The sequence below is a fragment of the Xyrauchen texanus genome, chromosome 2 (genome assembly GCF_025860055.1).
Source record: "Xyrauchen texanus isolate HMW12.3.18 chromosome 2, RBS_HiC_50CHRs, whole genome shotgun sequence".
NCBI lineage: Eukaryota > Metazoa > Chordata > Actinopteri > Cypriniformes > Catostomidae > Xyrauchen > Xyrauchen texanus.
In genome coordinates this window covers 19,710,240-19,733,665 of record NC_068277.1, presented here as the reverse complement: position 1 = coordinate 19,733,665, position 23,426 = coordinate 19,710,240, and the positions used below count along the sequence as shown (strand labels likewise).

At 37.3% G+C, this 23,426-nt stretch overlaps 3 protein-coding genes across 11 annotated transcripts in view; all 3 read left to right on the top strand.

Annotated features, from left to right (window-relative positions):
- Positions 1 to 105: 105 nt before the first annotated feature.
- LOC127653020 (dnaJ homolog subfamily C member 3-like) lies at positions 106 to 11,841 on the top strand. The gene is made up of 12 exons (XM_052139504.1): positions 106 to 581; positions 2,949 to 3,062; positions 3,347 to 3,471; positions 3,562 to 3,636; positions 4,854 to 4,997; positions 5,597 to 5,778; positions 6,443 to 6,562; positions 8,261 to 8,366; positions 8,807 to 8,927; positions 9,034 to 9,166; positions 9,809 to 9,957; positions 10,135 to 11,841. The coding sequence occupies exons 1-12, from the start codon at positions 497 to 499 to the stop codon at positions 10,278 to 10,280; spliced, it is 1,500 nt and encodes a 499-aa protein (XP_051995464.1). The 5' UTR covers positions 106 to 496; the 3' UTR covers positions 10,281 to 11,841.
- A 1,988-nt stretch (positions 11,842 to 13,829) lies between these two features.
- Positions 13,830 to 20,168, top strand: LOC127663371 (cytochrome b5 domain-containing protein 1). Of its 2 annotated transcripts, none has more exons than XM_052154938.1 (4): positions 13,830 to 14,073; positions 14,264 to 14,340; positions 18,785 to 19,003; positions 19,689 to 20,168. In XM_052154938.1, the coding sequence occupies exons 1-4, from the start codon at positions 13,953 to 13,955 to the stop codon at positions 19,914 to 19,916; spliced, it is 645 nt and encodes a 214-aa protein (XP_052010898.1). In that variant the 5' UTR covers positions 13,830 to 13,952; the 3' UTR covers positions 19,917 to 20,168. The 2 variants fall into 2 exon arrangements, with proteins under 2 accessions (XP_052010898.1, XP_052010890.1); XM_052154930.1 differs by having other exon boundaries at positions 19,686 to 20,168.
- A 1,762-nt stretch (positions 20,169 to 21,930) lies between these two features.
- LOC127654586 (chromodomain-helicase-DNA-binding protein 3-like) overlaps positions 21,931 to 23,426 on the top strand; it is a 71,281-nt gene continuing 69,785 nt past the window's right edge. For all 8 annotated transcript variants that reach the window (XR_007971954.1, XM_052141842.1, XM_052141836.1 and 5 more), the window contains exon 1: positions 21,931 to 22,257. Coding sequence is in view for 7 of the 8 variants with exons in the window: in XM_052141842.1 (XP_051997802.1) it covers positions 22,095 to 22,257 (163 nt within the window). In the remaining variant the exon portion in view is untranslated. The remainder of the gene's footprint in view (positions 22,258 to 23,426) is intronic.

Here is a 23,426-nt window from a genome sequence, read left to right as displayed (position 1 = left end):
GTGCGATACCAGTCTATTAAAGGACGTGGGTATGTCCGTCCAGTGTGCTAAAATAATTCGTCCAATGGGTCGGGACCACGTTTGTCGCATCGGCAAACACGGATATGAGCAGCAGTCAGTTACCGCGCTGAAATGTAGGGCGATTTAAATTGTACAGCCAAGAGGTTCAAGGAGATTTTTGAAGTACTGACAGCTCTTGTGCACAGTCACTGTCACAAGCGGCTAAAATCTAAATAATAATGCACTTTTTGCACAGCAGTTGAGGGACGCTTGATTTTTGACAGACACGCGGAACCAAAGTATCGCATTCCTTCATCACACTCGGACGTATTTTTAATCCGGACTACTGTAACATCTTGCCAAGCTGTTGCCAAGTATGTCTGAAATGCAGCTGTCATGATGAGCTGAGTGTAAATACGCTTTTTGTTTTGTTACGCATTGTCTGTCAAGGTGGGATAACAAACGGCTGTTCATTTGGGGTGTGATTTATGTCAATATGAAGTCGGGACGGCGGAGAGGTTTGAGCAGTGTCCTGTCCTCCCTGTCTCTGCTCTGTGTGGTCCTGGATCTTCAGTTTGACGGTGAGATCTGACTCTTCTTTCACACATCTGACCGAGTTTATTTTCAAGCCAGTCCGAGAATTCCAGTGTAAAGTATCACGTTTCCTCTTAAAGTGTGTGGCAATCTGAAAATAACAAAAAGTGTCCTGGTTGTTCCGTGTGTTAGACATTACATTTACCATGTGTACCATGGTAAACACTTTTTAGTACCATGTTAACATCAGTGTAGGTGAATGTGGTGATCATTTAGTGCAGTGGTGCATTATACAAAAGCGAAACCTTGCAAATAGCGTTCTGCCCCACAAGGAAACAAAACTTAAAATTATAATATACATGTTTTTTATAAATATAAAATTATATAAATTGTATTGTTTATTTTAAAGTATTTTAATTTAATATTAGCATGTATTGTATTATATATATATATATATATATATTAGTGAGGAAAATAAGTATTTGAACACCCTGCTATTTTGCAAGTTCTCCCACTTGGAAATCATGGAGGGGTCTGAAATTGTCATCGTAGGTGCATGTCCACTGTGAGAGACATAATCTAAAAAAAAAATCCAGAAATCACAATGTATGATTTTTTAACTATTTATTTGTATGATACAGCTGCAAATAAGTATTTGAACACCTGTCTATCAGCTAGAATTCTGACCCTCAAAGACCTGTTAGTCTGCCTTTAAAATGTCCACCTCCACTCCATTTATTATCCTAAATTATATGCACCTGTTTGAGGTCGTTAGCTGCATAAAGACACCTGTCCACCCCATACAATCAGTAAGAATCCAACTACTAACATGGCCAAAACCATAGAGCTGTCCAAAGACACTAGAGACAAAATTGTACACCTCCACAAGGCTGGAAAGGGCTACGGGGAAATTGCCAATCAGCTTGGTGAAAAAAGGTCCACTGTTGGAGCAATCATTAGAAAATGGAAGAAGCTAAACATGACTGTCAATCTCCCTCGGACTGGGGCTCCATGCAAGATCTCACCTCGTGGGGTCTCAATGATCCTAAGAAAGGTGAGAAATCAGCCCAGAACTACACGGGAGGAGCTGGTCAATGACCTGAAAAGAGCTGGGACCACCGTTTCCAAGGTTAATGTTGGTAATACACTAAGACGTCATGGTTTGAAATCATGCATGGCACGGAAGGTACCCCTGCTTAAACCAGCACATGTCAAGGCCCGTCTTAAGTTTGCCAATGACCATTTGGATGATCCAGAGGAGTCATGGGAGAAAGTCATGTGGTCAGATGAGACCAAATTAGAACATTTTGGTCATAATTCCACTAACCGTGTTTGGAGGAAGAAGAATGATGAGGACCATCCCAAGAACACCATCCCTACTGTGAAGCATGGGAGGTGGTATCATCATGCTTTGGGGGTGTTTTTCTGCACATGGGATAGGGCTTACTGCACTGTATTAAGGAGAGGATGACCGGGGCCATGTATTGCGAGAATTTGGGGAACAACCTCCTTCCCTCAGTTAGAGCATTGAAGATGGGTCGAGGCTGGGTCTTCCAACATGACAATGACCCGAAGCACACAGCCAGGATAACCAAGGAGTGGCTCTGTAAGAAGCAAATCATGGTTCTGGCGTGGCCTAGCCAGTCTCCAGACCTAAACCCAATAGAGAATCTTTGGAGGGAGCTCAAACTCCGTGTTTCTCAGCGACAGCCCAGAAACCTGACTGATCTAGAGAAGATCTGTGTGGAGGAGTGGGCCAAAATCCCTCCTGCAGTGTGTGCAAACCTGGTGAAAAACTACAGGAAACGTTTGACCTCTGTAATTGCAAACAAAGGCTACTGTACCAAATATTAACATTGATTTTGTCAGGTGTTCAAATACTTATTTGCAGCTGTATCATACAAATAAATAGTTAAAAAATCATACATTGTGATTTCTGGATTTTTTTTTTTAGATTATGTCTCTCACAGTGGACATGCACCTACGATGACAATTTCAGACCCCTCCATGATTTCTAAGTGGGAGAACTTGCAAAATAGCAGGGTGTTCAAATACTTATTTTCCTCACTATATATATATATATATAAAATAAAATACAGAATTGTAAAACAGATATTTATATAGAAATTAAACATATTTTTTTTATCCTTATAAGGGCATTTAAAAAACAAAGTGTATCATTCTTTTATGTAAAATAATTTAATCAGTTTCTATAATGATTATCAATTCCAAATTAATGTCATAAGGCTGTTACCTTGAAATTTTAATCAGCATCACATTTTTTTATAATATGTAGAAGGCTTAAAACAAATGTTAGAAAATAAATCAGATGTTAAGAGGGAGTCTATTAATCCAGTAATTTCTGAGTCTGTTGTCCAGGTATCATGTGTAAGTGACCCGTGCATCCATTTCAGGTGTGTTAGGAGGAGCCACACCTGTTGAGATTGAACATCATTTGGAAATGGGCCGTAAACTGCTTGCGGCTGGACAGCTAGCCGAAGCCCTTTCCCACTATCACTCAGCTGTTGGTAAGACACTATTTTTATTTCCAAGATGATATCTGTACAACACACACTAAATTAAAAATGCAACATAATGACATTGAGACAGTTTAGGATATTATTGTTTGCAATGTTTATCATAGTAGGCAGCATACAGTGTGAGTAGTATTCAGTAAGCAGTACGCTAGTAATCCATTACAAACACAGCCGAACATGCTCATCAATACCAAAATACATATATGTTCAGTTATTGGAATAATTCAAAATATAGAAAGATACTCTTAATTCACAAATGCACAATTCTTAAATAGAGGGCGATTCTAAGAATTACCTGACATACTACAAACGAGCTGCCGTTTTTCTGGCCATGGGCAAGTCCAAATCAGCGCTGCCAGACCTGACCCAGGCAATACAGCTCAAGCCAGACTTCCTAGCTGTAAGTTTCAAATTTTGTTGTTGTGATCTAAAACTAGGTTACAGATTACCATAGTATTGGTACATATTTATATTGTGTTCGTGTTTTCAGGCCAGATTGCAGAGGGGTAATATTCTGCTGAAACAAGGAAGTACACAAGAGGCCACAGAAGACTTCCAAGCAGTGGTGAGTTATACAGTTCCCTTACAATTCCATTACAGATGTACATTTTACAACAAAAAATACAGTTAGTTTGGGTTGGGGTCGTATTTACTTTCACATTGTGTAGTTTTGTTCATGGTTTTCTATACGGGTCAGAAACATGGACTCTACCGAAGCAAGACCTAATTAAGCTCAAGGTCTTCCAAATACGATGCCTTAGGCAGATCCTTAGTATCACCTTCCGCGACCGCATCCGAAATGAAACCATCCGAATAAGATGCGACCACCAGTCGGGCGAGGAAGAGATCCAACTAAGAAGACTAAGATGGTTCGGGCACATCTGCAGAATGAGCATCACCAGGACACCGTACCAGCTTCTCTGGTGAAATCGTCCAATAGAGTGAAAGTTCAAAGAGCAGCGCCCAAGAAGACATGGTCAAAACAAATTGAAAAAGACCTGAAAAACTGCCGATCCACCCTCTGTGATGCCATTGCCATGGATCGAAAAGCATGGGAGAGCGTTCTGGGCGAAGTCCGAAATCCAGCAGCACCCACAGTAGCGTATGGGCTCCGGAGGAAATCCCTTCCTATCGTTGACTAGGGATCAAAGAAGTTCATGGTTTTCAAAGATGAGGTCATGTCATGCAACCTGCATGTGTTGGCATCTGCCTACATTTTTATTTGATTGGTTTGAAAAAAAAGCCTTTGACAATAACAGAATATTGAATCTTATCATGAATGAGAGAAATTTGAACAACCAATATGGCAAATGTAGAAAAGGAAGGCGCAATTTACAGGTAAAAGAGCCAATTATCTTTTAGATACAGTCATCAGCTGTCAGTCGACTCGAGAACGCACGTGCACATTAGCTGGACCAACCTTTGCATGATCTGAGCTAAAGAAGCACAATTTATGAGACCATTGTCAGATTTTACATCTGATTTGATAAAGGTTCTTTCATTGTAATCTTGACCAACCATTCTGGAGTTTTCAGTCTTTCCTCATTCGAGTAGACAGGAGTCGTACTTTTAATGCCGCTTACATTTATAGAAAAATACTTGCCAGGTAGCATTCCCAACATGGCCACCGAGTGGACTGACTTACCTTGAAGGGGACTTTGGTCATGACCCACATCTATTCTATTCTATTCTGTTCTGTTCTATTCCATTTAAATTTCCTTTCTTTTTCCTATTCATCATAGCCTCCTGTTTTGTCCGCTTATGTATTTTGATTTCTTTCAGCTGAAGCGTTCCCCGGATAACGAGGAAGCGCTTGATCAGCTCCACAAGGCCAGTGAGCTAGAGTTACTTCAGAGAGAGGCACATGATGCCCATCACCATGTTGACTACGTCACTACTGTCAAGATGCTGGATCAGGTCATGGTGGTGAGTTAGTCTGGAGATCATAAATGCAATTGCAGCAAAAGGTATTGTGTAAATTCCATGAAATGTAAAAGTATTAGTAATATATTATTGGTGTTTTTGAATGTCAAATTTTCATTTTAATTAAAAAATACAGTGTTTTTACCTTCGTATTGTTCCAAGCCCATATTATTTTTTTTTTATTCTTCTGTTGAACACAAAAGGAGATATGCATTAATATTAACATCCACACTGCTCTTGTTCATACAACAAAAGTGGGATATGATTAAACTGTCCAAAAAAGACAATGAAAAAGCACCATAAAAGTAGTCCATATGACTTGTGTGTCTTCTGAAGCCATATGATGGCAGACCAAACTTTGAGTCATTATTAACTGAAAATCTGACCAGATTTGGAAATTTTTTTGGATAAACTATCCGGTAAGAAATAATCTATTTATTACTTTTGTTTATTACTCTCTGTTACTTGGATTGTGGAAGTAAATGGTAAAATTAAAAAAAATATATATATATATTTTGTTATGGTTCAAGTAAAACAACTTGGATTCAATGTTTTGTTGTCACTGAACTTTGTTCTGTTGTCACCCGCTCTCCATTCCCCAGCTCTCTCCGTGGGACCCAGAGTCTCGAGAGCTAAGAGCCGAGTGCTACATCAAGCTCGGTGAGCCACGGAAGGCCATCATGGACTTGACTCTGGCAACACGTCTCCGCGCTGACAACCGACCGGCCTTTCTCAAACTCGGTCAACTCCATTACAGTTTGGGCGAGCATCACGACTCGCTAAAGTACGTACTTACACACTCAATCATAGGTTTTGTTCACTTTTCAGATCCAAGCTTTAGAACTGACATTGTGCATTTCCATTTTGCAAGTGATGAAATTTGATCTGTTTGTTCAGACAGTGAATACAATGGCCAACGTTTTTACATTGTTTACTGTAGTAATGATGTAAGGTTCAGAGGCTTTTTCATACAAAAACTAAGAGTAGCAGTGTGGAAAGATTGCTTCTGCACCTGTCTGTTATGACATCACACCACAGTGCTTAACTCATGAGGCAACATAGGCTACAGAAGCATTTTATGCTTTCATGTACTATTTGTGTCCAAAACCACTGACACGTTCAGTCATTCCGTATTCGCTAGATAGTGAATATCCCATATTAGTGTATTCAGATACAGCTCCATATAATATTGCGCATTTTACATGTGTGTTGAATGTTGAAAACAACTTGAAATTTGATCTGACCATTCTTTTTTATTTTAATCAGATTTTTAAAGCACAAATGGATGAGATTTGGATTGGCTTTGTAAACATTAGATTTTTGCTGTTACTAAACTAATTTAATTTAGAAACACCAAAAAAAAACATAATTTTTGCTGCCTGTCTGAACAAAGCCCTATTGTAATGGTAATCTCTAAATGCTAAAAATTACATTGTTGGTGTCCTCAGTCAGGTCCGTGAGTGTCTGAAGTTGGATCAGGATGATAAGGAGTGTTTTGCCCACTACAAACAGGTCAAGAAGCTGAGCAAGCAGCTGGATGCTGCAGAGGAGCTGATCTCAGAACAGAGGTGCAGGAAACATCTCTTATCTGCCCCTACTAGAACTGAATTTTATATCAGTGTGATATAGGTGTCAGAGTCTAGGAACTGGACTCTAATTTAAGCTATTGTGAGACTATTCTATACATTTAATGGCATATTTTCTATCATTCCAGGCTTTTTAGGTTTATCATCATCAAACAAGATGAAATTCTGACCATATACTGTATCTATGGAGCCAAATTAGGGACAAAAGTAAAAAAATAGTGAAAGTAAATACTCTTTCATGCAAATCTCAAGTTTTATCTCAACTTTTACAGTAATGAATCTTATTTTTTAAAGTTTCCAATTTTCTTTTCAGTGCAAAAGTTTTAATTTTAAGAAGCAAATACACATTTTCAGGTTTGCTTGTTTTTGCAGTTTAAAACTCGCATGTCAAATGTTTTTGAAAAGAGCCATGGATATGGAAATTGGCCATGGAAAATGTAAATAGTAATCCTAAATATTATCCTCCCCTAGTCCAGAACAAAGACAGTGGACACACTGCCACAGGGTAGCGGACATTAACAGACAGCACATTTTACAGACACAAAATGAAATCTAGTTTTCAGGTTAATCCAAAGCATGCTCTCCAGGTCATAAGCTATTGAACCTTTACTATCTTGCTAGTTTTCTAACTTTGTAATATTATTGGCTTTGATCCAAAACCAAGTGAACTGCCTCACTGTCTTCTGTGCCTGTTCTACCATTTCCTTCATGTTATTCAAATTGATAATTAGCAAATTACTTTTCATGGTTGCCACACCCAATTTCCATATCCACATCCCCATGTCAGTTTGAACCAGTCTGGCCATTCTCGATTGACCTTTCTCACCAACAAGGTGTTTGCATCCACAGAACTGTTGTCACTGCTTGCTTTTTGTTTTTTTGCACCATTCTCTTTACACACTAGAGACTGTTGTGTGATAAAATCCCAGGAGATCAGCAGTTACAGAAATACTTAAACCAGCCCGTCTGGTACCAACAATCATGCCACAGTTTAAATCACTGAGATCAAGATGATTTCCCCATTCTGATGGTTGATGTGAACATTAACTGAAGCTTCTGACCCACATCTGCATGATTTTATGCATTTCACTACTGCCACACAATTTGATGATTGGATAATCGTATGAATACGTAGGTGTTCCTATTAAAGTGCTCAGTGAGTGTGTGTGTGTGTGTGTGTATACTTTGTTTATATATAATATAGGTTTGTGAATTACATCTGTTTTAACAAGCTATCTGCATATTCGCAGAATGTATATTCTATTAGTTTTATTGGAAAATTGGCCATTTTATCATTAGACAAGAAAGGTAAACGTTACAGGGAACTGTTGACTTTAACTTTTTGATTTCCTGCGTGTCTGTTACAGCTCTTGATATGCGTACCATTTAAATGAGATCGTGTTAAACACTGTTCATGATGGCATGTAACAACAAAACGAACAGTGATTGCTCATTTTCATGTCTCAGATGGCTCCTTCACGTGCAAGCAGGCGATTCTCGTCGCTGAGACAAATCGACCAAACACACACAAACACATACATATTTTTTCGAGGTCTCTAATTTGGCTCCATTTTTATGCTACGATAATGACTTTTTGAGTGTTTCTGTGAATTTCTGGCTTTAAAAGAGACACACTAATTGAAGTTGTCTTCTGCTCATACCTTTGCTCTTGAATTACAGGTATCATGAAGCCTTTGACAAGTATGAGTTAGTGATGAGAATGGAGCCAAATGTTCAGTTCTACGCTAATAAGGCAAAGGAGAGGATCTGTTTCTGCTTAGTCAAAGTATGCATTTGCATAGCTTCACCTACTTGATGTCAGTGTACTTATGTTGAAGTTATTTGATACTTAGTTTTCTATTGGAATTGTATTAGAAGTTGCAAATAGACTAGTACCTTCCACCTTTTAAAATGAATCATTTAATATTTTCAGTGATTGTTCTCTATTGACACTATTGAATAGTTCTGTTGGGTAAAAATGACTTAATCTTGTATTTTGGAACTGTGTAATTGATCACCATGCTAGAATCTCTCAGCAACCTGTCATAGTAATGGCCAATTCTGTGATATATGCACTTTATTGAAAACACTTTAGGGAGTGAATCTGCAAAAATAATAAATGTGACGTAATTACCCCAATGTGAGGTCAAAGATGAAAATACCATTTTATTTAGTTTGATCTAGAGTTCTCATTTGTTGCCCTCCCCTCTCTTGGGACTCCTCCAGATGAGGAGTGCTGAGAAGGCAGTAGACATATGTTCAGAAGCTCACCAGAGAGAACCTCAGAATATCCACATCCTCCGGGACCGAGCGGAGGCCTACATCCTAATGCAGGAATACGAGAAAGGTACTAGAACATGTATTAGCTAACATACTGTGTTTGATCCACTCAGTCCTTCACCTTTTTTATTTAATTTGCATGTAATGTCATGTTTCTCTGCTAATCCTCTAAGCTGTGGAGGACTATAGGGAGGCTCAGGAGTTCGATCAGGAGAACCAGGAGCTTCGTGAAGGTCTTGATCGGGCACAGAAGCTCCTCAAGCTCTCTCGAAAGAGGGACTATTACAAGATCCTGGGAGTAAGTAGGTAAGGACATGATCACCTTAAAGTACTTAAAACTTTTTTGCTGTTACTTATAAACATTACTAATGAACGTTACTTTTAAACCTGAAATTCTATTCTGGAGAGTGGAGAAATTCCAATTTGTCATCTTTACTAGGGATGTGCATGAGTAATTACAATTAATCGAGTACTCGTTTAGCATAAAATATTCTACTAGTAAGAACAGTACTTATATATTGCAATTTTTGCCTTCTGTGGGCTAAAATTAAAATGGCTTCTCTCATCTAAATCTTGCTGTTACAACTCATTGCATTGGATGGCATTGTGGATGCATGACATTTTTTAAAGGTATAGTGCACCCAAAAAGAAAATTCTGTCATTATTTACTCTGACTGTATCGCTTTAAAAGACTTGGAATGTATGTTTCTATGTGTGAGTGCAATTTATTTGTATTTTTTTTGTTTGTCATTTTTTTATCCTAGATGTTGTTCATGCATAGTGTTCATTTTTAAATAAAACATACAGTTTCAAAGGTCCAAGGTTGAACTTAAATTCTAAATTTCAAGGAATTGATTATTTTTTTTTTATCTGGTCGAGTACTCAACCACAAAATTACTCGAAATGCCCATCTCTACTATTTACATAAATCTTTTAATTTGCCTTCAGGAGTGCCAACAAACAGGAAATTATAAAAGCATATAGGAAGCTGGCTCAGCAATGGCATCCTGACAATTTCCAGTCTGAGACAGAAAAGAAAGAGGCAGAGAAAAAATTTATAGATATTGCCTCAGCAAAGGAAGTGCTTACAAATCCAGGTAAGAGACCATTAGGTGCCAGAAAAACAACCTGAACAAAATACAATTGCAATTCATGTCACAATTCTATTATTGAGAAACCTTGTATTTTTATTCACTGTTATTCCATATTGTGTCTGCATTGTATGATGAGTTTAATTTTAATTTGATGCATCCTTTTTGTTTTTTCCTGCATAGAAATGCGTCAAAAGTTTGATTCCGGTGAGGATCCCTTGGACCCAGAAAATCAGGAAGGTGGAGGAGGGGGTGGAGCCAGAGAATGGCCCTTTGGGTTCGACCCCTTTGAGGGCGGAGACTTCCACTTCAAGTTCCACTACAACTGATAATGAAGCGGCTGATACAGTATAAATGGACAGTGATATTGACTAATTCAGAAACATTTATGAAGCCTGGCTAGAGAATATTCAAATTGAACTTTGGTGAAACCTTATCAAAGTGAGACTTAAATACATAGGCTGATTTGGACTTTCCCAGGAGTGAATAACTTGTTCAGGTAACATCCATTTGTTTGGTGTTTGATTTCGTCTGCTTGAAAATACCAGAGTCGGAAGACAAAGTGGAGTCTTGATGAACTTAAGTCTTAAACCCAGCTGAATCAGTTCAGCTCAAAATCTTCTAACTTTCTTTGATTTACGTGCCATCACTCTCATTACTTCATCTCTCTCCTCACTTTTATGTTGCTTATGTTTTCATTGAATGACACTCCAAATCTAAGGGTTGTGGTTTCTTTTTTGCTGTGCCATGCACTCCTGATACCAATGTCAAATTTGGATTCTTAAACTCTTATGTGCCTGGCTTGAAGGAGTTAAACAGTATTGCAGGTTTTTCCCATTTTTCTGTCATCTATTTATTTTTCCAATTATAAACCGAAGAGAGAAGTTTTCAGAAATGTCTTTCTACTTCCTTAGAAGGCATAATTTCTGATAATATTGAAGGAAGTCTGGAAATTAACCCGCTCTTCTGCTGCTTTATAGCCTGACAAAAGTCTGCTCAATGAAAATGTTTAGCTGTAAATCAGATGACAGGCTATCAACCAGCATTCACACTGTTATTTTATGTAATATGCAGCAGGTTGATGTCCTGATAAACAAAAAATGCTATCAAACTGTTACATAAATGTTATGAGTTGCCACTGTACTTTCTACTTTCTCTTAAAGAAATATTCTGGGTTCAATACAATTTAAGCTCAATCAACAGCATAATGTTGAGTACCACAAACATTTATTTTGATTCCTCCCTCCTTTTCTTTAAAAGATGCAAAAATTTGAGGCACTTAATGGAAGTGAGTAGGGACAATTTCTGGAGGGTTTAAAGACAGAAATGTAAAGCATAATTAATGAAAACAATTACATGAATTCTTCTGTTAAAACGCATACATTATTTGAGCTGTGAAGTTGTGAAATTATGAAATCATTGTTTTAACAGCCATTTTATGTTTAAAGCGTTACGTCGTCATGGCAAGGAAGTTGTAAAATTGAATAGAACTTTACACAGAAAAGGTTAGTAAGCGATTTTATATCACACTAAAATCAAGTTAAAATGCATATTGTTTATATTTTGTGGCTGTACTTCACATTTATGGATTAGCCCCATTCACTTCCATTGCACATGCCTCACTGTAACCCCTCACTGTTTTTTTTTTTAAGAAAAGGAGGGAGGCATTGAAATCAGTTTTTGTGGTAAAGATCAATCAACAGCATTTGATTGATCTTATCTTGTATTGAACCTGAAGTATTCCTTAAAATCCTTTGACCTCACTGATGTAAAGGAAATTGGTCTTCCTAATGGTTTATGTCTGTTTTCATTTGTTTAAAGCTATTTTTAAGCTACACAAAATAATGAAAACTCTTCATGACAGAGTGTATATAAAAAAATGTATATTAAAGACTCATCTGTCAAGTGTTTTATTCAGCTGGTCTAGAAGGAAAAGTTGAAGACTTTCATCCTACAATTTAAAATGTGTAAGTCATATTTAATGGTGCTTGCTTAAGGCAGGTGTCACTATACAGTTTTAAACTTTTTAAATGGACTTAAAAACTCCAATTGTGCACCTTGATAATAACAGGTGTGCTGTTACTTTTATAGGCGATTAGACTTCCGCCTGGCAGACAATAAAATGGGCCACAGTATAGAGATTTGGGAGTGGGCCCTTTTGACTTGAGCCTGTTAGCAACCACCCAGTATACCTATGGAGGCCCAAACCTGCAAAAATAATCAATAAAAAAATGTAATAAGAAGAAAATAAATAAAGGAATAAATGTCTTGATAAAACAAATATAATTAGTTTTTAATTAAATCTATTCCTGAATTTATTATTGTATGAAAAAAAGCACAATTATCCAAAATAGTACATCAATTAAATATACAGAGGCAATGAATTAACAAATTATGATACAATCAAAAGTTCGTCATACAATTTAACAGTTTTTTTTATTATTGTTTATTGTTTTTAGTGTCCTAATTAGGCACTTAAAGTCATGGAGAAAATGAATAAATGTGGGTATTGTTGATGAAAATTTTAATTTATGAATAAAGTGTTTTGCCAATAAAATAATAACATTCCCTATATATTCTATATTATAATCACAATGTTAAGGCAATATCTGATTCAGTTTTTGTGGTAAACAATTTGGATAGGTCACACCAACATTTTTGGATAAGGGGACATTTAAAGAAAAGGTGTTCAATTGACTCAAGATTGTTTTTACAAAAATTACAATTAAAATCCTTATTACCAAATGTACATGTGATATCGTTAGTAGGATATATTTTATGTAAATGTATATGATAAGAGCCATGCTTTTTTCCAATTAATATTCTCTATTAGTGAATTCCTAAAAAACTTTCCCCAAGGGGTAATTCGTTTCCTTGAAAGAAAAAAAACATTTCTTATAATTTTATTACTATTTTGGGTCGTAGATGTTCTTATCTTCAACTATATTCAACTATATTGTTCAGTCTTTACAATCTCTCCAAAAAGCGTCAGCTGTAGTTTATACGAGGTATGGCTATGACCTGACACCACATCAAAACAAGTCAAAAGTAATCGACCACACGCTTCAATCTACAATAAACCAATGGTGAACAGGACCCGCCCACATAATTATCATACATGAGACAGAAACGTAAGAATAAATATAAAAATAAATAAACGTGGGAATATTTAAATATGGAAATAAATACATGTGGGAATAAATAAATATAAAAATAAATGAATGCATAAATAAATAAAAACAAATAAATTAAAGAATAAAGTTTTAAAGAATAAAAATAAAAAGAGAAAATAATAAAGGAACAAAAGTCATACAAAAATAAATTCAGGAATAAATTTAATTAAAAACTAATTATATTTGTTTTATCAAGACATTTATTCCTTTATTTATTTTCTTCTAATTACATTTACTTAGCCGCATAGGTCTAAAAGAACACATTAGCAATGTCCTTGCAAATGCCCAATATGCTTTTTGGTCCTTCAAAGTTCTGGTCAACATTCACTTGCATTGTAAGGACCTACAAGATATCATCTAAAAATCTTCGTTTGTGTTCATCAAAAGAAAGTTATACATCTGGGATGGCATGAGTGTCAGTAAATAATTAGAGAAATAGAATTTTTGGGTGAACTATCCTGCTTGATATACTACTGCTTTATAACCAAACTTCAGAAAAGTAACACGTTTTATTGTGGTCCAAAATACTCAAGCATTATAAAAAAGATACAAAAAATGAGCACTTTTACGCTCTACCATCCATCCGATATTGTACACCTCCAAAAAACATGCAGATGAGGTTCACGCCATTCACACGTGACCCGCACTGGCGCGCTCCCACTGCTCTGGTTACCACAGCAACCAGTGTGCTTGAGCGCGCCTCAGCGGATACCAATAATGTAGCAATTACAAGCTACTACAACTCGTTAATTCACCATTTAATATAGTAAAGCTTTTCAGTTTCTAATAATTTCCCGTGAAGCACTACGAGTTTTTATTCCTTTCAAAATGCGCCGTCCAAAGTATTTCACGCCGAAAGAGGTGTCCCTACACAACACACAAGGAGACATCTGGGTGTCGTACCTGGGTAAAGTGTACAATCTGACAACACTGGTGAAAGAATATAAAGGTAAGTCAAAACTGGAAAAGAGAGAACAGCTGTTTTCACGAACTTGCAATGTGGCATTTATTAACATCTCATTATAAACAATATTTATTTTGTTTCTTGCAAATAATGTTGACACTGTTCTTTTCTCTGTTTTTTTTTTTTTTGTTGTTGTTGTTTTGTTTGTTTGTATTTTTGTCTCCTTACATTTTAGGCGATGTGTTGTTGAAACCAATTGTAGAGTGTGCAGGAAAGGACATCAGTCACTGGTTTGACCTAAAGAAAAAAGATGTAAGCCATTGTAACAAAACATATTAATGAACAATGCCAAAGACCAGAACGAAATAGAAAAAAAAGCTAGGACTCAAACGAAAACCCATTACCAAATTTAAACAAAAGTACTGTTTGGTACTTTCATTACATTTCATAGACCTTTTTCACGGTCGTGTCTAGAAGGTATCCCTCTCTCGTCAATCTCGCGAGATTCTTACATGGCGTTAATTTGAAATATCACAGCAACGAGTAGAGCTCATAAAAGATTATGTTAAATTGTCTGTTTTGATGAACAAACAGTTTTTATGATCAATTTAAGATCTAAAATAAATATTTCACATAATACATTTGATAACTTCTCTACGTCTGCCACGTTCACTGGATAAGTACGTCAATGTTTCCAAAAATAATTTAAACAACTGTACAATGTATTGAAGAGACAGTATGTCTATCCATCACAGCATCGTTGTCATTCCCTTCAAAAATAAAAATTTTTGCTGCTGTGATTAAGATCTAATACTAGTGGACAGGTCACTTTAAAGAGGCCCTATTATGGTTTTTGGGATTTTTGGTATGTGCATGTAAAAGGTCTGCAAAGTTACAAAGCACAAAGTCCACGCAAAAGGGGGTTATTCTCTCCCACCGACAACACTGCTCCTGAACAACACAAAACGCCTGGTTCAGTTAAGTATCTGTCACTATGTAACACATTTGCATGATGCCAGCCTAAAGTCTACTTTGGACCACCCGCCAGGATGAGTTGAGTTAGTGTTGTCGCCATGTCGAGAAGATGCTGATTTCTTCACTACGAAAGCTAAACCTCTTTGTTTGTACTTCCAAAGGCAGATGAATTGAAGAATCGGTGGTTACATTTTTTTTCCCGACTATTCTTCAGCAGTACAACCACAACCAATGTTGGATTTTCAAGATGGTTACTCCTGAAAGATGGTGCAGTTCCCACTTTGTTGGGACAATCTGACAGTTCAGGATCATAAACTGGTAGTATACTTGATTATTTGTGGATTTATCTGCTTCTGAGTGTTTTGTGATGTAGATACAGCGTACACTAGGGGTGTAATGGTTCGAATTTCTCACGGTTCAGTTTGTATCACGGTTTAAGGGTCGGTACTGTTCTGTATTTGCTTTGTTCAAAAATAAAATACAAATATTACTGCCAAATCCAAAGAATAATCTATTTGGTAAACACTTCAACGGGTTTGTACGGAAGCTCAAAGAGGCCTTGCGTTCTTCTAAGGTGTCTGACACTAATCTGGAAGTTGTCAATGACTGAGAGACATACAGCTATTTCAGCTTGAGCGAGTCCTTGATCAAAGTAATGACATATTCGGTCATCCGTTTTGCAAAAGTGCATTTAGCTGTTGCCTCCAGATAGACTTATTGAAAACAACTTTTTGTTATGCTGAGATCACGAGAAAATTAAGTCATTATCACGAGAAAACAACTTTTGTTATGTCGAGATCACGAGAAAACAAGGCCTCTTTGAGCTTCCGTAGGTTTGCTCTTAAATAACAATCATTGTTTTACAACAGAAACCATAGTTTAACCATGGCATTTTGTAGTAAAATCATAGTAACCACAATATAATCATGGTTACTGTCATGGTTACAATATATAGTAAAATCATTGTTACTTATAGAAACTACAGAATTACTGTTATAAAACCATGGTTAATTTTGATCAAAACCATGAATTCTGCTCAGAAAACCATGGTGACAGCAATAATGGTTACTTCAATATTACTATAGTAAAACCATGGTTAATTATTGTCCTTAACTAAAAAAATAATAATAATTATCTAATTATTAAATCAACATTTTAACTTAACACATGCACAAATACGCTACATGCATCAACATAAAATGCACTTCAAACTCATCGCAACATATGCAATATTTGGAAGCCGTACATCACTATAAAAGGAATAACCTTGCTATTAGAATGCATAAGAGAAGAGATGTTGTTATAATGCTGCTTGAGTATTTTAATCATACATGGAAATCCCTCATGACCACCCCAAGCACTTTAGTTATTGTTTCATGTCTGTCCGAATAAGCACTGAGTGCCTGCTCAAAAATGGAAGAGAGTGTGTGCAGTGTAGGCTCACCTGCGTCTCTTTCCCTGGGTGATGTCGGCATAATTGATTCATCATGTATCAATGTATTACTATAACGGCATCTTAATGCAGTGCCGGATTTAGCCATGGGAAACATGGCCAGTCGCCCAGGGCGACATCTTGCGGGGGCATCCTACGCCACTGTTGCCATAGTGTTTACAGTCCTGAAACTCTGTTATGGTAAGGGCCGTTACATTTCCGACACACGCTCTAAGCGGCTGACCAATCAGAGCAGACTGGACTTTTCGGAAAGGGGGGCTTTAAAGAGACGAGCTAAATCAGAGCGATTCAGCCAGAGGGTGAAAAGAGGTGCTGCAGCAATGTGCAGTATGAGAAAAATAGTGTGTTTTTTTAACATTAAACCATGTAAACCTATTCTAGTAGACCCCCAAAATAAAATAACGAACCTGTAATTAGCATAATATGGGCTCATTAAAGGAAGAGCTATCCCAAAAAGTCCATAATTTTCAAGTTCCAAAAAGGACATAAAGGCAGCATAAAGGTAATCCATACACTTGAGTGGTTTAACCCAATCACTTTGGGTGAGAAGTAAACAAAAAATGTATTCCTTTTTCACCAAAATGCTTTCCTTTGCAGGTTCATGAGAGAAACTCATTCACAGCGAAAGCTGACATGTGCTTGATACAACTTGAAGTTCTCGCAATTTTGTTTTCTCCCCTTTTCTCCCCAATTTTTAATGCCCAATTCCCAATGCGCTCTATGTCCTCGTGGTGTCATAGTGACTAGCCTCAATCCGGGTGGCGGAGGACGAATCTCAGTTGCCTCCAGGTCTGAGACGTCAATCCACACATCTTATCACATGGCTTGTTGAGTGCATTAACGCGGAGACGTAGCGCATGTGGAGGAATCCACGCACAACTCCCCACGCTAGACCGAGAACCACACATTATAGTGTCCTAATTAGGCACTTAAAGTCATGGAGAAAATGAATAAATGTGGGTATTGTTGATGAAAATTTTAATTTATGAATAAAGTGTTTTGCCAATAAAATAACATTCGCTATATATTCTATATTAAAATCACAATGTTAAGCCAATATCTGATTCAGTTTTTGTGGTAAACAATTTGGATAGGTCACACCAACATTTTTGGATAAGGGGACATTTAAAGAAAAGGTGTTCAATTGACTCAAGATTGTTTTTACAAAAATTACAATTCAAATCCTTATTACCAAATGTACATGTGATATCGTTAGTAGGATATATTTTATGTAAATGTATATGATAAGAGCCATGCTTTTTTCCAATTAATATTTCCAATTAATATTCTCTATTAGTGAATTCCTAAAAAACTTTCCCCAAGGGGTAATTCGTTTTCTTGAAAGAAAAAAACATTTCTTATAATTTTATTACTATTTTGGGTCGTAGATGTTCTTATCTTCAACATTTTTGTTCAGTCTTTACAATCTCTCCAAAAAGCGTCAGCTGTAGTTTATACGAGGTATGGCTATGACCTGACGCCACATCAAAACAAGTCAAAAGTAATCGACCACACGCTTCAATCTACAATAAACCAATGGTGAGCAGGACCCGCCCACATAATTATCATACAAGAGACAGAAATGTAAGAATAAATATACAAATAAATAATCATATGACAATAATAATAATCATAATAAATAATAGCAACCACGAGGAGGTTACCCCATGTGACTCTATCCTCCCTAGCAACCGGGCCAATTTGGTTGCTTAGGAGACCTGGCTGTAGTCACTCAGCAGCCCTGCGTCCCAGCGTCAATACTCGTTGAGCTTCCCAGGCCCCCAGTTCTCACATTTTGAGCGTTTTTATTTTGTTTTGTTGGGTGAACTATTACTTTAAGGCTTTAGCAAAATGATGATCCTCTACAACTTGAATGAACAAACCCCATATCTTTACTAGGAACTTTATTATATCTTATTTGCACTTTATTAGGAATACTATTCTTCTCACTACAATTGTTCAGCGTGGTTATCTGAGTTTCCGTACCATTCTGATGGTTGATGTGAACATTAACTGAGGCTCCTTACCCATATCTGCATGATTTTATGCATTGCACTGTTCCCACATGATTGGCTGATTAGATAATCACATGACTATGTGGGTGTTCCTAATAAAGTGCTCATTGAGTGTAAGTAGCTAACTAAACATTAAGCCTGTAAACTGACTTCCAAAAATGCTCTTTTTGTAAGTTTGAAGTAAAGAAAATTAATTTATGCAATTGTTTTCTTTGTTGTATTGTTGAGGTCAGTTTTCTGAATCACAAAAAAAAAAAAAATATATATGATTCCCAATTTTGTGTTTCTGCTATTGTTTTTAATTTCTTTTCAGATTCTTACACATGTTGATCCTTTAACTGGCTGCATTAAATACTACACCCCTAGAGGACGCTTTGTACATGTACCCCCTCCCTGCCCTCGCACTGACTGGGCCAATGACTTTGGGAGGCCTTGGTGGAAGGATAACCGCTACGAGGTTGGGCTTCTGTCTGCCAAAACACGCTGGATCCGCATTATCAACACTCTTACCTCCCAGGAGCAAAGGCTGGAAGTAAGCCAATATTAACCTGGCATATGGTTGCTTCGTATTTTCACAAGCAGAAATTGGCATACACGATTCTGGCTCTTCTACAGAGTTTGTGTGATTTCAATATTCTGGGACTAACAGAAAATAAAATATTAATTATGTTAAGCATTTTGTGTTTTGTGTCTTTGTTTTTTTCATAGTGTACATTCCTCAAATAAAATGCATGCACTGTGCTATTGCAGAATGTTTACTCTAGAGGGCGGCATTGCCCTCTTTTCTTCTTTCACACCCATTCCAGCTCCTCTGCTTTTCCATCTTTATTTATTTTTTCCCTCCCTCCCACTCTTTGAATATGATGCTTTTCCAGCTCAAGGGAAATGTACCTAATGTTGAGCCTCTGGCACAACAAAAGCTCCCAGATTGAGTATGCAGATTCACATGTTTATCGGCCACCAGGCTGTATCTTAAACTCTGGGCTGAACAACCATCTGGCAATGGGCTATTTCATTCAGCCCAGATGTTTCCTTATTTCCTTTCCCGGTGGTTCTTACAACACTCAACTTATGGGTCTGTCTGTAGGCTCATGCACCTTATCTCACAGCATCCTGTATCTTAAGCAGAGCTCTAAACTTTTTCATATATAGCACTTGCACATTACTTTGTCAAAGTTACTTAGCCAAATATTTATAATCTTTTTTTTTCTAAGCAGGTTTGCTCAGAGGAGACTTTGGATGAGATTCTCCAGCGATACGTGTGCTATAATTCCCATGCAGCAAGCTACACCTGGAAGCACAATGGAGTAAACTTGGATATGAGCATGACCCTGAGTGAAAACGGCATCCCTGAAGAAGATGAGTTTTACTGTGGAAGTGCAGATTGTGACCTCTTCTCTCCATCTATATGCCTGTATTTCAATGATGACCTCACTGAACTTTGAAAACAACAGGAAGATGGTTGCTGTTAATGTGGAAAATGAAGGCTTGTAATCCATTAAAATATCTTTAACCACTGCAAACAAATTTGTAAGATTTGAGTGAGAAACATGAACATCACATCAGCTATTCTTGTGTTCAGTGTCTCATCGATTCCTGTCTGTGTTGTTCATCTTATTTCAGCTTGCTCAGCATCATCCAATCAAATTCTGAGCAACAGAATAAAAAAGATGAATGCCAGCCTAGCCTACATAATAAACCCCTGAACCATAAAGTCTGGTGGTTGCCATGGTAATTGCTCAAAGGTAATGCAGCAGCAGCAGTAGGCCAAAGAGGGCTCTTAAACTCTAATTAAGTAGCATTATATACTGTATGTATACATAAAGGATTTCATGCAGATAGCATTTCATTTGAATCCCTAGGGTTGCCACCCGTCCTGTAAAATACAGGATTGTCTTGTATTTAAAATTGAAATGATGCGTCCCATATCGAATCAATATGGGATGTGATTTGTCCCGTATTTAAGTTGGCAAACTTACCTACTTGTGATCAGTGTTTGGTAAATTACAAAAAAATAGTTATCCACTACAAATGACAAATTATTTCATAAAAATAGTAATCAGATTACTTGGATAATTACTTAATTGAAAGTAATCACATGACTGATTCCTTTACTTACAAGGTACTTTCTAAAACACTTTTACACTCAAAAATTCAAAATAATGTCTATATTTCTTGTTCATTGTTAAACATACACTCAGCACCCCTCATTACTCCTTCACAAGGAATCGTTACAGGGTCATAATTCAAGTATTCTACATAAATAATATATTAGAAATAAGCATAACCTTATAATGTACTTAAAAGTAATTTTAATTAATTAAATTAATTAACAGTCAGAAACTGCAATCTGATTTCAATAATTTAAAATGTAATTCATTAGACATCTTTTTTTGACTAAAAACTAATTAGATTACAGTAACTAAATACTTTGTAATTGGATTATGCCCAACACTGCTTGTGATGTCATAAATATTTGCAAACACATACCTTTTGGCAAGCACTTTCATTTGCCTGTGGACTGTTTACTTGAAATTATGAGTTATATGTATGAGTTATACATATGGTCATGGCACTAGCAACAGCAAGATCATTGGTTTGATATCCAAGGAATGTACAAATTGATAAAATGTATAAGTTGAATGTCATGTAAGTCGCTTTGGATAAAAGTGTCTGCCAAAATGCGTAATTGTAAATGTATTGTTGTGTGTACAAAAAGGGCGCATCTTGATTATGACACCACACAGACATTTTTGTTTAAGTGTATTCCAAGCACAGTGAGATGGATAAAGCTGGTTTGTATGGATGCATTTTGCACATTTACATTGAACCAGCTTTTGTATCCTGGGAGCATGCATGCTGCAGAGTTGAAAAAGTGCCTCACCTCACTGGAGCAATATGTATTTGTAGAAAACATAGAGTTCTCCATGCCATTTACTTCATCCTTTTATTCTATCTTGGGCAGATCGTATACAGTTAGCTCTTGCTTTGTTTTGTCCCCACCTCAAATAGTTAATTTTTAAGCAATGCAACATGACGTAAGTGTGGGCATGGCTGCTGCAGCTCTCCTCCATTTAACTAAACGCGCATCAACCCCTTTGGTCAGATTTTTTTTTTTTTTTTTTTTTTGTAAAACGGTGGGGGCTTTTAAGAATATTAAGGTGGCCATGTTTGATATATTTTTGTGTACACTGAGCGCAGGCGATACACGCGAGCTTTCGCAAAAGCAGACAGTTACTAGGCAAGCCTGAAGCAGAGAGCGAGCACAATAAGCTAGTAGAAATGCAACTTGCAATGAGCTAAACCCCCCTCTGTAACAATGTGATTAATTTAAGGAGGGATGGGAGGCGAGAGAGAGAGAGAGTGTAAGAAACGGGGGAGGGGGGCGTTCTGAAATAATATAGTCAGCCATTTTTATGTAAGGGGATTTTTCTTATTGGGGGGGTTGAGGTTGTTAAAAAATAAATATAAGGGCGGCCATCTTTGTTTCTCTGCCTTGTAGTGTAAAATATTCCAAAACGCCCCCCCACTTTTGTGTGTCGATTTGAATATTAAATAAATATCATAATTCAGAAGGAATACACTTTTAGATCTCGCGGAACGGGGTCAGTGACGGGAATATCATGTCCTCTCTTCTCCGTTCTTGTGAGGAAGATGAGGGCACGGCAGTTAATTCCGAGGGAGGAGATTTTGATGAAGAAGAAGACGACGGAGACCTGGACGAGAACGCAAGCGACATAAACTCGCCGGCGGCGCCTAGAGAAACTGCAGCAAGAGCCGCGCCAGGTACCGTATAGTCCGCGGCTCTCACGGGAGCGCGCGTAGAGCACAAAAACACATTATAACATTGTTACTAACGCCTATAATTGTAAAAGTGCGAAAGGTGACATCTGCGTAACTACATGCTTCATTCCGAATCGTCTAAAGCAGTTATCTGAAGGGAATGTATGTTTTTAAGTATCCGCAATAATTTCGGGAAAGAGTTGGCTAGAGTTTGGCCAAAGTTGACCGATCCCCCTCTCTCTGTCCCGTTGGTTTCATTCATCTGGTCTGTTGATGGGGCTCATGGGATAAGACAAAGGATCATTAAGCTGCCAACATCTCGTTACAGACGTATCTTGTCTACAAAGCATATAAAGAGGGCGTCCATAATAATAACAACCTTTAGAGGTCCAATTAATTAGTATAAATGCAGAAATGTTGCAGGTTAGAGAGGCGTGTGTGCGTCAGGTCTGCCGTTTGATTGAGTGTAGTGTTGTGACAGAATGTAAATAAACTTGACTCGACCCACTGTCTCCCGGTTCAGGACATTGCAGACATATGTAGCTGGCGATGCCTTCACTTTGCAACATCTGTATACTGTCGCCTGCCCTGAGGCTGTTTGAGCTGTGAAACTATGTCAGAAAAAACGCACAATTATTGTGCATGTTTGCAACATGACATTAACAGATGATGAGTCAAAAGTCTATTCAGTTAATAATTGTGTCATACAACTTTTGATACTTCCTCTATTCAGTTGATAATTGTGTCATATAGATCATTAACTGAAATCTTTGAACAGTGCACGATTTGCATTTGTCTCAGTTATAAACATTCATGAAAGTTGTGCTGAATAAAGTTGTATCGTTTTATAGGGAGATAATCAACAATAGATTCTCTTTATACTATTTGAATGGTAAAATAGCTTCTTATTTTACGTAGTTATCACTTTAAAGGCATTTTGATCTAACGAGACACAGAGAATTAGTTGGGAGGCAAATGAGTCATATTAAGGGCCCCGTTTTTAGCGCGTAACTGGTGTCTCGCGCATTCCCACAGTGCGCGTAAATCAATTAACACGCGCGTCCTCTCTCGCCCCCGCGACCTCCAGCAACCTTCAGCTGCGGTTCATCTGGTGGTCTGCTCCCCAGGTGCAGGAGTTCATGACGTGGAGACGTGGGGTCGTCTCGCGGCCT

Bases quoted from the DNA above. Each gene is read 5' to 3' on its own strand.
- LOC127653020 (XM_052139504.1), top strand. From the start codon at position 497: ATGAAGTCGGGACGGCGGAGAGGTTTGAGCAGTGTCCTGTCCTCCCTG. The intron at 3,472-3,561 runs GTAAGTTTCAAA...TCGTGTTTTCAG, and splicing joins TCAAGCCAGACTTCCTAGCT to GCCAGATTGCAGAGGGGTAA. The intron at 9,958-10,134 runs GTAAGAGACCAT...TTTCCTGCATAG, and splicing joins GGAAGTGCTTACAAATCCAG to AAATGCGTCAAAAGTTTGAT.
- LOC127663371 (XM_052154930.1), top strand. From the start codon at position 13,953: ATGCGCCGTCCAAAGTATTTCACGCCGAAAGAGGTGTCCCTACACAAC. The intron at 14,341-18,784 runs GTAAGCCATTGT...ATTTCTTTTCAG, and splicing joins TTGACCTAAAGAAAAAAGAT to ATTCTTACACATGTTGATCC. The intron at 19,004-19,685 runs GTAAGCCAATAT...TTTTTTTCTAAG, and splicing joins CCCAGGAGCAAAGGCTGGAA to CAGGTTTGCTCAGAGGAGAC.